Consider the following 12,777-nt stretch of genomic DNA (forward strand, 5'->3'; position numbering starts at 1 on the left):
TCTTAAAAGGGATATTTTATCCCAATCATATAACGCATCGCCACACAATTTACTTTGTACTGAAAGTGATACATCTTGAAAACTTACTGCTGACATGGGATCATATCAACAGTGGACTAATGAACAAAATAATCAAATATGTTTGCGTAAAATATCCCTTTAAATCTCTACTGTTATAAGGTGTTTGTGAATCCTGATGCAAATTCCCTTGGAAGTCATACTATGGGATTTTGCCATGAACTTCCTTCCTACTGGATGCAGAGACTTAAATGGTATCCATGAGTTCATCTGACTCGGGAAGTAGATAAAGGGCCTCATGCCAAAATCCCGAAGTATTCCTTTAAATCATACAGTACACATAATCTAGCAACATCAGAGTTTCCTTTTCCTCTGGGAATATGGAGCAATTTCTGTGCCAACAAAAATTGTATTTGAATTCCATTATTTTGAATTTGTATTAGGATATTGAATCATTGAATTCATAAATGTAACTTGTATTACATGATTTTAAACTGTATTGAATGAAGTGCATTCTGTTAAATTGTATTGAATATTCAATTTTGCATATATACACACATACATAGCATTCATTGTCTGTGTATCAAGTTAAACTATAATTTCAAGTTTATTATAAGTTTCATAATCAACTTCCCTGATGCAGTTTTGAAATTCAGTTCTCTAAATTCAGATCCAAAACCAGAGACAACATCCTGGTACTTTGCCAGCCAGGGAAAGTAGAAGAGAACAGATAGATTCAAACGCTCTCTGTGATAAAACCAAAGCTAGTAGTATGAACAGTGTGATTTCTGGCGATTTTTTGAAGACAATGTGGCATGTTTATTTCTTCCCATATATTTGGCTCAAGCATTAATAATGGAGCAGGAGAGGATGGCTGCCATTTTTACGGTCTCCTAACCAACTGTGCTATTTTGTTTGTAATTAATTTTGTACATAATGTTGCTGCTACCGTCTGGACATCAGAACAGCGATTACTCATCACAAACTGAACAAAGATTTTTTATTTAAAATGAGTCTGACGTGAGAGAAATACTGCCCGAAAAAAGGGGGAGTAGGGCGGGGTGCCTTGCAAGAATTCGCTGACGAGTAGGTAAACCACCACTACCCTCTGTATTATTGGCCAACGTGCAATGGAGCTGATACAGTACAAATCTGTCATTCTGGCCATGAGCAAGGCAGTTAACCCACTGTTCCCCGGGCGCTGATGACGTGGATGCCAATTACGGCAGCCCCCCGCAACTCTATGATTCAGAGTGGTTGAGTGAAATGCGGAAGACTCTTAAGTTGAATGCATTCAGCTGTACAACTGACTAGGTATCCCCCTTTCCCAATCATTGGAAAACAAACTGGACGATCTACGATCAAGACCATCCAACCAATTAGACGTTAACTGTAATATCTTATGTTTCACCGAGACGTGGCTGAACGAGAACACGGATAATATAGAGATGGCTGGCTTCTCTGTGTTTCGGCAGGACAGAGCAGCTATGTCTGCTAGGTTGTGTGTCCATTTGTCAATAACTGCTGGTGCGCAATGTCTAACGTGCTGACCAGACAGGACACATTGCAAAATAATTATACACATACATTTTATTAAATCATTGCACTCACACTGCCCCGCAGGCGTCTGTGTAGCCAGGTGCTAAAACTTGGTTATTTAGTATGTCCTGCCTCTCCCATCTCCTCATTGGTTTTAGGAGCATATACCCACGTGGGTGATTGAAAGCTGAACTGAAGTCCAAACACCAGTCGGTTGTGGTAATGCACCTTAAAGTTGGTTGCCAATCGCCATATAAAGTCCAAAGGAAGAAGCATGAAGGAACGAAGAGGGATGACTAGAAATTAATTCAGTTTACAGTTTTATCTGTGGATTACTTGTCAGAGTAGAGGACCTTGTCCATTTCAGGCAAAATAACAACCCACTGTTTATATCCCAGAGTTTCTTTTGATATTTCAAATTCCCGTGTCCGGTGTGGATGGACAAAAAAAAAAAAAAAAAAAAAAAAAAAAACTTACGTGCGACTAAGATTGAATCCTACTACACCAGCTCTGACACTCATCGGATATGGCAGGGCTTAAACTATTAAGGACTACAAAGGGAAACCTAACCACGAGCTGCCCAGTGACGCAAGCCTACCATACAGGCTAAATGCCTGTTATGCTTGCTTCAAGACAAACAACACTGAAGCATGCATGAGAGCACCAGATGTTCTGGACGACTGTGATCATGCTCTCAGTTGCCGATGTCAGCAAGACCTTTAAACAGGTCAACATTCACAGAGCCGCAGGGCCACAAGGATTACCAGGACATGTACTCAGAGCATGAGCGGACCAACTGCAAGTGTCTTCACTGACATTTTCAACCTCTCCATGGCCGAGTCTGTAATGCCTACATGTTTCAGAACAGACCACCATAGTCCTTGTGCCCAAGAAAGTGAAGGTTAACCTGCCAAAATGATTACCGTCCCGTCCCGTAGCACTCACGTCACTAGCCATGAAGTGCTTTGAAAGGCTGGTCATGGCTCAACATCCACACCATCATGCCATAAGACCCACACCCACTAGACCCACTCCAATTCGCATACCGCCCCAACAGGTCACGCAATCTCAATCGCACTCCACACTGCCCTTTCCCACCTGGACTAAAGGAACACCTATGTGAGAATGTTGTTCTTGACTACAGCTCAGCGTTCAACACCATACTGCCCACAAAGCGCATCACTAAGCTAAGGACCCTGGGACTGAACACCTCCCTCTGCAACTGGAATTCCCGACGGGCCGCCCCCAGGTAACAACATGTGCCACGCTGATCCTCAAAACTGGGGCTACTTAAGGGTGCGTGCTCAGTCCCCTCCTGTACTCCCTGTTCACCCACGGCTCCGTGGCCAAGCACGACTCCAACACCATCATTATGTTTGCTGACGACACAACAGTGGTAGGCCTGATCACCGACAACGATGAGACAGCCTATAGAGAGGTCAGAGACCTGGCAGTGTGGTGCCAGGACAACAACATTTCAATGTGAGCAAGACAAAAGCGTCTGATCATGGACTATAGGAAAAGGAGGGCCAAACAAGCCCCCATTAACATCGACGGGGCTGTAGTGGAGCGGGTCGAGAGATTGAAGTTCCCTTGGTGTCCACATCACCAACAAGCTACCATGGTCCAAAAACACCAAGACAGTTGTGAAGAGGGCACGACAACACCTTTCCCCCTCAGGAGACTGAAAAGATTTGGCACGGGTCCCGAAATCCTCAAAAGGTTCCACAGCTGCACCAGAGAGCATCATGACCGGTTACATCACCGCCTGGTATGGCAACTGCTCGGCATCTGCCCGTAAGGCACTACAGAGGGTAGTGTGAACGGCCCAGTACATCACTGGGGCCAGGCTTCCTGACATCCAGGACCTATATACTAGGTGGTGTCAGAGGAAGACCCACAAACTTGTCAGAGACTCCAGTCACCCATGTCATAGACTGTTCTTTCTGCTACCGCACCGAAAGCGGTACCGGAGCACCTAGTCTAGGACCAAAAGGCTCCTGAACAGGTTCTACCCCCAAGACATAAGACTGCTGAACAACTAATCAAAACGGCCACCCGGACTATTTACATTGAACCTCCCCCGGCTCCCTCCTTTGTTTTTACAATGCTGCTACTCGCTGTTTATTATCTATGCATAGTCACTTTACAAATTACCTCGACTAACCTGTACCCCCACACATTGTTCTCAGTACCTGTATATAGCCTCGTTATTTATTTTTTATAGCCTTGTTATTAGTTATGTACATTTATTGTTTTTGTTTTTACATTCAGTAAATATTTTCTTAACTTTCTTGAACTGCATTGTTGGTTTAGGGCTTGTAAGCATTTCACGTTAAGTTCTACACCTGTTTATTCAGCGCATGGGACAAGAAAAATTAGATTTGAGCCGTTTGGGCTTCCCCTCTATGATGCTCACAGGCCGAACAGTATATGTTATAACTGAGAGTAACAAATACCACAATTTGGCTCTCATAAGAATATAATTTAATAGCCCCGTCATGGCTCTTCTAAGGATAGCTTATCCACTCCCTATTTAAATCTTGCTCTTGTGACTGACTTGGTTCGAACAAGGTCTACTGCATGTCACAAGACTGTGTTAGTTTCCTGTGGGCTTCAGCTAAGTGGGCTAACAAGTCTCCAGTTAGGTTACTCTTCAAAGAAAATAAAAAGTGTTTATTTTTTATGTGTAGTTTGTTGAACCCCCTCGTTTACATTTCACCCGCCTTTGACCTCATACTCGGAGATCACGGCACCAACATAACTGACTGTACTCGAAACCAGGCCTACTGCAAAACACCACCACTTTCTGTGGCAGAAGGATCTCAGAAAAGTCACTCATCACACAAGCGTAGTCACCAAACCTCCGGTGTTACACTTCATCCCCCTTTGACCTCCTCCTTGAGGAGACCCATCCAAGTCACAGGAGCAATGCCTAGGTTTTAGCTCAGCAGGCTAACACAGTCAACCCAGTCAGTCACATTACCATTATAATGACTACCCTTGCTGGAGACTTGAAACTAACACGTCTCAGGCAAGGTTGTTCATCACATAAGCAAACCAAACCACACTATTTTGATGAGTAACATTGCTGGATCTTGAAGACTTGTATTAGTGTAGCAGATGGGGATCTGTGTAACTCACTCCTCAGCCTGAAGTGTTGCTTTCCCCTTGCGCAATTGAAGAAGGCCATTTTAAATACTACGATGGGTTGGAATGCTTCAGGAGGGTGGTGTGAGGCAGTGTCCAACGTGTCCTAAATGCGAGTATCCGAATGAGTTGAATCAGGGGGAAGTAGCACCTTTCAAGTAAGCAGCGTGTCGTCCTTTACATGAACTTATCCCTATAGGCTTTAGCTATATGGGCTAACACAATTTTGTGACATGCAAGAGAACCGGATTCAATCCCAGTCAGTTACAAGAGCAAGATTAAATATGGATTGGAACGGTTATCCTTAGAAGGGCTATTCAACTATAATATTATTGTGGCCAAATTGTTTTGTGACACTCCCTTCTTACGTGTCCGTCACAGCCTGTGATCAGAGGGCAGCAGAAGGCATGTCCATGCACCAGTCTCTTAGCTTTCAGGAATGGGGTCATAATAGCTTATAGCCAAAACAGTTCAAACGCTAGAGGCAAATTTGTAGAAAGAAAATTAATTCAACAGGCAACATTGGCTTCAGAAATAGCCAGAAGCTTCCATTTACCACAGACTCAAACGCTCTATCTTTTCTCCTCTACCTTTCCTGGCTGGCAAAGTGCTAGAATGTTGTCTCTGGTTTTGAAACTGAATTTAGATAACCGAAACTGAATCTGAATGCGTCCGGGAAGTTGAATATATTACATTTTGATCAACTTGAAATTATATTTTGTAAACTTGATACAGACAATGAATGCAATATCTACGATATTGAAACTGAATATTTCAATATTGAATATTCAATTAAATTGAATTTTAAAATATGCAATGTTCATTCAATTTATTAATTAAATTATTCAATTTGTGTTATTATATGTTATTCAAATTCAAAATCCAAAGACAAATTCAAAATCATGGAATTCAAATCACTCCATAGGGGAACTCTACAAAAGTTCCACGTATTTGTTAAGTCTGACAAACAAGTTATTTAGTAACATTGATCTCACATCAAACCTTGAAGGAATCCCCAACAAGGGTAATGTATATTGCCACAACGCATAAAAAGTTAACTAAACAAGGCTGCTTGAGATGAACTTCCAAATAATGAGTTTAACCTTCAAACCACACGTGTTCCTGGTGAAAGGGGCTTCTTGATCTACACTGAATATCCTACAAGTGATCTCCCATTTCAGCTAAATTACTTCAAAACACTCATCACAAATCCCAAAAATCTAGTGATCTCCCATTTCAGCTAAATTACTTCAAAACACTCATCACAAATCCCAAAAATCTAGACAGCCATACAGACACAGAAATTGCCTAGTCATACTAGATTACTTCTGTTGGAAATGGCCTGTTGGGGGGGGGGGGGGGGGGACTTGTGGCCATAGAAAAACACCCAAATCTGAGCAGACAATCTCTCCCACTGCACTGAACAGATAGAGGGGATCCCAACAAACAAAAGACAATACACTCCTTTTATGCCAAATCAACAGCTACCAACAAAACCAGTATCTGACCTCCAGTACTATTATCTACCTGGAAGCCCACTCCTGGAAGCCCACTCCTGAGCGTTGACGCAGGCAGCCATGTTTAATTAAACACCCTCTGAAGCGGTGACGGTCAAACACACTATAGGTGTGCTAGATGATGAGCAGTCAGCACCTCCACTAGTGTAACGTCAGCTCAGCAAACATCTAGCTGGCATGCTTGCGACACAGGCAGCTAGCAGGGCATCTGGATGCTTGGTACCCCTCCTGGATGAGTGCCTTGATGCTGTATACGTGTGGCTGCCGCACCGAGTTCCAGAGTTGCCATGTCAGAGCTGGCCAGTTAAAACAGACAGTGGGCGCTATTATTAGGAGAATAACTGGAATAATGTAGCAATGTCATAGCCCCCACTTCTTCATCCACGGATCTTAATATACCCAGTCGGAAAATGATTGGCAATGTTTCGAGGCATTCCTGAGAAGTATGTGATCATATTTTGAAACAGTTTTCAGGAGTTTGACGATATGTATGATGTCGCAAAAACAACTCAACGCATTATTCATGTGAAAACAGGACACAAGGATAACTGTTGGCAGACAGGAAAGTAATTTGGTTCTCATAAAAAGTCACAACTCAATAAAATATATAGCACATTAGTAGACAAGATACTCCATAATTATTGAAGAGCCCCTATGGCCTACCTACCTGGTTAACAGGTGGCGAATCCCCTATGGAATACCTGCACCGACCCCTAATGTCTGACCAGCTTTGCAGCTCCATGTTGAAAGACAGGAGCCTCTCATTTGTGAATTCACAATAAGGCAACAACAATGAGGAACCATGCTTGAATTGAGCTAGCTGCCCGTTGACCCCTGGGCTATGAATGAGCAGCCATGTTGGAGATGATGGCCTCCACGAAGTATACAACTCAGTCATCAACAGCCAAAGGGGGCATTTCAATAAACTACTTTTCTCTCCTAACCTCCTTTCCTCCCTGATCTGAAATAATAGGTCAAGTGAAAGCAATTCCTTGGTAGAAATCTGTCCTGCTGCTTTCACCTGTCAAACCAGTGCAGAGTCGTCGAGGAGAGGAATATACTGTTGAGACGCACCAGAAGTAGAGTACTCACTTCTTCCTGATACTAAGGGTCATTGCTCAGAGTTCACATCTATACTCACCTGATCACCAAAGTCCTAATCTGTTCTGGATTACCAGATGAGGGTGGAATCCAGCACAAACACAGCATTTCTCAAGTGCTAGAGCTGTTCTGGTCCTGACATGAGGAATTGGTCAACTTGACATCCACACACAGTTGAGTCAACATGAAGTCCAACTAGGGCTGGCGACATGGCCAAAAAAATGATCTTTCTAATTTACTCACACATACATTGTGTTTTCTCGAAATAAACTTTGTTGCACAACTAAAGGTCAATACACTGCATTTCACAACTCAATAAATTGTTGTAAATGGGCACTTGTTCTCAACTAGCCTACCCGGTTAAATAAATGTGAAATAAAAAATAAAAAATGTAAACTGTCAGGAATAATCAAATAAAAATCAGGGTTTGTAAAATTATACCTAGGCTAAATAAGCCTTCCACAACCAGAAGACCCACTAATAATTGAATTATTTTATCAAAGTTGTTTAACCTGCTTTGTTACAATAAATATGTCTATGAAAATGCCCTTTTGGTTACAACTGTAACCAGAACCATGCACAATACACATGCCCTTATAATGACCAACTTCTGGTAGAAGCATTATAGAACATTAACACAGGTCTCAAAAAATCTCCAAAGCACAAACCCACGTGCCAGTGAGTAGCCACCTAATCTTTATATTTAGTGGATATATTTGCTTGATAACAAGGAAGAACTTATTAATCCACCCTCCTGTCCATCCCCAACTGTTGGAACAACATAGCCTGTTCACTTTGTTTAGATGTTGAAATCAAGTGGCCTAGCTGGATAAGATGCTTATTTGACAATGAGTTGCCAATTCCTTATATAAAATAAATGTGTATTTTTATGCACGTGGCACATTTGTTGGACCAAACCTCAAATGCTAATAGCGAGATGAAACTGCCCGTTGTCATAGAGGCAGAACCGATATTTCGTCTTTGTTGTTGCGAGTTGAAGGGGGAGTGTTGCATCTTGCTCATCTCAATATCCTTAACTTGGAAAAACAGCAGCGAAGTCCAGTATGGCAATACTAAGAGAAGTTAAATGAGAAGGAAATGCAAACTTTGCGAGGTGGAATGGAGGTTCAGTAATTGATACGTCACCTTGTCCAAAAGAGATTTACACAGTTATCAAAACTTCACACCAGGGTAAGCCTACAAGAAACAAGTGTTTCTAAAATCCCCTATGGGAAAAAATGAATGGTGGGAAAAGATTAGAACCATTTCCTTGTTTAACCACTAGGTTTTATGGGTATTATGACTCATACTGTGGTATGTATACTCTTAATAGTACAAAGGAAAACATGTGGATGGACAGGATCTGTACTCCTCACACACTGAAGATGACACCAAGACATGCCCTAGAAATGTACACAACATTATCACCACAGGACGGATCTGAAAAGAGACAACCTGACGTGTTCCCCTCTGGAAAATGATGTAACAGAGATGAAAAATTAATATTTTATCAATTATTGAAAAGCGTCACATCATGTGAGATATCATAGGGACATTTTGGCATTTGCTCCACTCCCTGGAGCTTGAGTTGTGACATGCACACTAAATTTGTTAATGAAGTGTCTTCTGAAGATATTATGAGCATGTGTATCTTTAGGCTGGCTCTACCTTGTACTACACATCCTGATTTGAATGCCTGTACTGGCCCTGTATAGCCGAGTAATAGAACATTAATCTGAACCCATCCTCCCTATAGTGTCAGGAAGCTGGTCTCAGAGAAACTGAAGCCTCTGACTGGTTGACTCGGGCCACGTGTCGCCTTCCTGCGTTTCCTGTTTACCACTCTGCGACGCCGTACAATTCCCTGGCCAGCAATATCAACAGAGAGAGGACACCAGCCCGCCATCTCATCTGACCGGCTGCCATTCCATATTCAGCTCTCTGTCCCTTATAACCTCATCGCTCATGACCACAGCCCGACCTGTTCAACAATCACTCTGTTCCAACGCTCACTGTAGTCCTTGAAGGTTCCCTGTTGTGCTATGACAATACATCAGCCAGACATGTGGATGGATGGAAACAATATTCACCCCTCCATAGAGTGCAGTAGGCTTCTAAATGAACTCTAAATTGAGGAGCATTAGAAGAGACCGATGCAGAGCTGAACATTTTAGTATCACACAGAGACACTTTTCTATCTGAGAATCGCCTTTCATTCATCAGCTGAAGAGCGGCTGACATCTCGCTGTGAAATCAGACATCCAGCTTGCTCTCTGCTCTCTGTCAACTGTGGTGCTGAAATGGATGCTAGCATAGCACTAAACACAAAATGTTTCTATCCCATGCATTCTGTAACAAACAATAGATGAACATACTAGGCCCATACCAGCCCCCCCCCCCCCCCCCCAGACCCAAGGAGGTTAAATGACATAACAAGGTTGATAGTGTCCATAGCTCATCAATCTCATGGGAAAAGGTAAGCCAATCTGGTGGCTCAACTGACAGCAATGAGACAGTCCCTTCAGAAAGTCACCACAAAACAATTCACACTGAAACAGACATTCAGTTACTTTGTGGTAACACTGAATTCTGGCAGACAGACACACAGACTTGTAATGAAAGTGAAAGTCATCACCCATTTGAGGCATTGGTAGAGGCCTGTAGTGCAATCCAGTCCTCTAAACAAGTTCAATGCAGCTTAATTTCTCTAATGAGGTCTGTAAAGAAATCGGCTACTGAACCACAATACCTAAATTCCATTTTGAAAAGCTTATCTTAAATCCAAAAGTTCGAAAAGCTGAGGACTGTGTAGATGGAGGGGTAGAAAAAAAAACTAAGAGTCCAAATCTAACCTTTACTAATTTAAACTTTTCTTTCTCAATGTGGTCTAGTCTAGTAGTTAGCTCTAAAGTTCTACCCTGATGCAGCACCCGTGGATGTCAAGTCAGCCGAGTCATGCTTGTCTGATCACATCATTCTTTAAAGGGTTTTTCACAAGGGACACCGCTTCTCGGGCAGCTCTATGGCCCGTCACAAGATGCAAAGTGACATGTCTCCCGCCACTAGCCAAGGGTGCCCAGTCTCCATGGAGGCCGCTTGGCAGGAGGGGGAATGTGCACTGCTATGGTACCTAATCTGGAGGCTATTGACCCCCACAGAGGCAATTACATCTGGAAAAAAGAGCACTTTCAAAAATGTCCACAAGGCCATGGAGTGCAATGTAATACATTGGCATAATATACATAAATACCTTAGACCAGCCTTTTTCAAACCTCTCCTCTGGGACACCCAGACATTTCACAATGGCGGACAAGAATAAAGATGACGACCCCCATGTACTTACATGCCTCATTCGCTAAATTTGCCATATTATACAGTGTTCGCTATTACTCTTTTTTTGTATCTGCATTAGCAGTTAACTTGATCCCAATTATACTTCCAAGACTTCAATAAAGCAATGTATTTGCATATTGAACCATGTTGCACGCAGTAGTTTAACAACTCTGTGGTAGTGCTAAAACAATGACATATCTGAATTCCTCCATCGTTATGCACCTTAGCCATTTTAGTGTAGCCCTGAACCAGCATACCTGATTCAAATAGTCAAGGGCCTGATGATTAGTTGAAGAGTTAAATCAGGTGTGCTAGTTCTGTGGTCCTCAATGAGAGGTTCGAAAAAGGCTGCAATTAGAACAACTACCAGGCAATGAGTCTTGTCTCAGGACTTGAGCAAATAGCTTGCCTTGCGCAGAACTTTTTTGGAGAAAGGAAATAAAGTCCAAACAACTATTTAGGTAAAATGGTAAATGGGGTATTTTTGATTATGGCAGTCATGTGGGGTCTCACACTAAGGGACACTACCATCGTCCACCATTACGTACGCCTCCAATTTCCTATCAAAATAAAAACCACTCAAAGCGATGAGAGAATGCCGGCTTCTTAAGTGTGCTGCAACTAACATATACAATTATTTAATGTCATTTGTTATTTAGTGATAAAGTAAAAACCCAAAACTTTTTTTCGTCGCTCAGTAACAACAACCTGTCTCCCACAGTCCAACTGACTAGCTAACGTAGTAACATATAACCAGGTCGTGGGCTAGCAAGCTACCGAGTTAGCATAACTGCATTGGATTCATACGGTGATGAAAATTGAAGACGTCCTGAGATCGTATGGGTTAAATATCTTATTACAATGTAGAATAATTCGTATGTTAAACCAGCAAGTGGTGATATTGACCCAATGACCATAGGGATTGACCAAATTCGGACACCAAATCCACTCTCCTGGCTGGCTAGCTAACGAACTCCCGGCCTCGGACACTTGCAGACAGAGACAGACACTCCGGATTCGGTCACAAACAATCGATGTGTGAGAGTCGAAACTAAAATGTTAGTTTTTAGACTGCTTGAATGGATGTTGTGAAGAAAATACTTGTCTGCGACTTTTTAAACATCAACCGGTACAAGTTTACATGCATTCTTTGACTTTTGAGGCGATGTGTTCTTGGCAGTCGCTAGGTAGGTGTGTGTGGCTAGCTAATTACAGCTAGCGAGGCACACACAAACCATTACCTAGCACTCACTCAGCAGTAAGCTAGGTAGCTATGATAGCTAACGACTAGAAAAAAAACTTCAAGTTGTCGACTTAATTAAATAAAAAAATCAATATTACTTTTACCCATCAACTGAAATTATATTTTAACTTACGGAGAAGAGGTGTCCCTTTTGCTTTTCACTTGTTTTGACAGACAATTTACACCCGTAATTCGATGTACAAAAAGAATAAATCCCGGGGATCCCCTCTTCAGCCCTGCCCGCTGCCACTCTGACCAGTTGCCAAATAATGAGCTGCTCTCACACATGGAACAAGGCGTCACTTCACTATCATGTGGTCACACAAGGGGCAACCGAGTCAGCATACATTAGGACCACTGATCATATCATACATGTAAAAAGTCCACCGTTTTCAGTTGCATCCTCTGTCTCGTCATTGCAGTGCTTAGCCCCCCCATCTAGTTTTGAATACTATTAGTTGCCATCACAGTCTACACCCCACTGCTGTTTTGTCATAAAACAATTAAATTATTGTCTGAGAAAAAATATATATTAGTAGTAACTATCAGAATTTTTTTTAAGCATCGGCCAATAGATAGTCATTGACAACGGTTATTGATCTGTAAATATTTCTTATTGTCATCATGGCACATGACAAGTTTTTGCTTTAGTTTGAAATCTCCACAAAACCATAATGAGCAGCTCGAAAGTCAGTACTACAACAACAACACTGGTGCATAGCAATGTGGGACATACCAGACTTATGAATGTGCTATATGATGTCTCCACTCTCTTTCAATGAGTCCTGACCAATACCAATACTTCTCCAGATCATGTCATTGGGGACATGCAGATCTTGGAACAGTATCTCAGTGCAGACTTATTGAGAGAGAGAC

At 42.2% G+C, this 12,777-nt stretch overlaps 1 protein-coding gene across 7 annotated transcripts in view; it reads right to left on the reverse strand.

Annotated features, from left to right (window-relative positions):
- LOC123997109 (transcriptional repressor p66-alpha-like) overlaps positions 1–12,253 on the reverse strand; it is a 32,623-nt gene extending 20,370 nt beyond the window's left edge. For 5 of the 7 annotated variants that reach the window (XM_046301163.1, XM_046301162.1, XM_046301159.1 and 2 more), the window contains exon 1: positions 10,669–10,853. In XM_046301163.1, the coding sequence (XP_046157119.1) occupies positions 10,669–10,693 (25 nt within the window). In that variant the 5' untranslated portion in view covers positions 10,694–10,853. Of the gene's footprint in view, positions 1–10,668; positions 10,854–12,034 lie in introns of those variants that run through there. The other 2 variants (XM_046301160.1, XM_046301157.1) reach the window with 2 other exon arrangements.
- Positions 12,254–12,777: the final 524 nt, after the last annotated feature.

This window comes from Oncorhynchus gorbuscha, linkage group LG15, assembly GCF_021184085.1.
Source record: "Oncorhynchus gorbuscha isolate QuinsamMale2020 ecotype Even-year linkage group LG15, OgorEven_v1.0, whole genome shotgun sequence".
Taxonomy (NCBI): domain Eukaryota; kingdom Metazoa; phylum Chordata; class Actinopteri; order Salmoniformes; family Salmonidae; genus Oncorhynchus; species Oncorhynchus gorbuscha.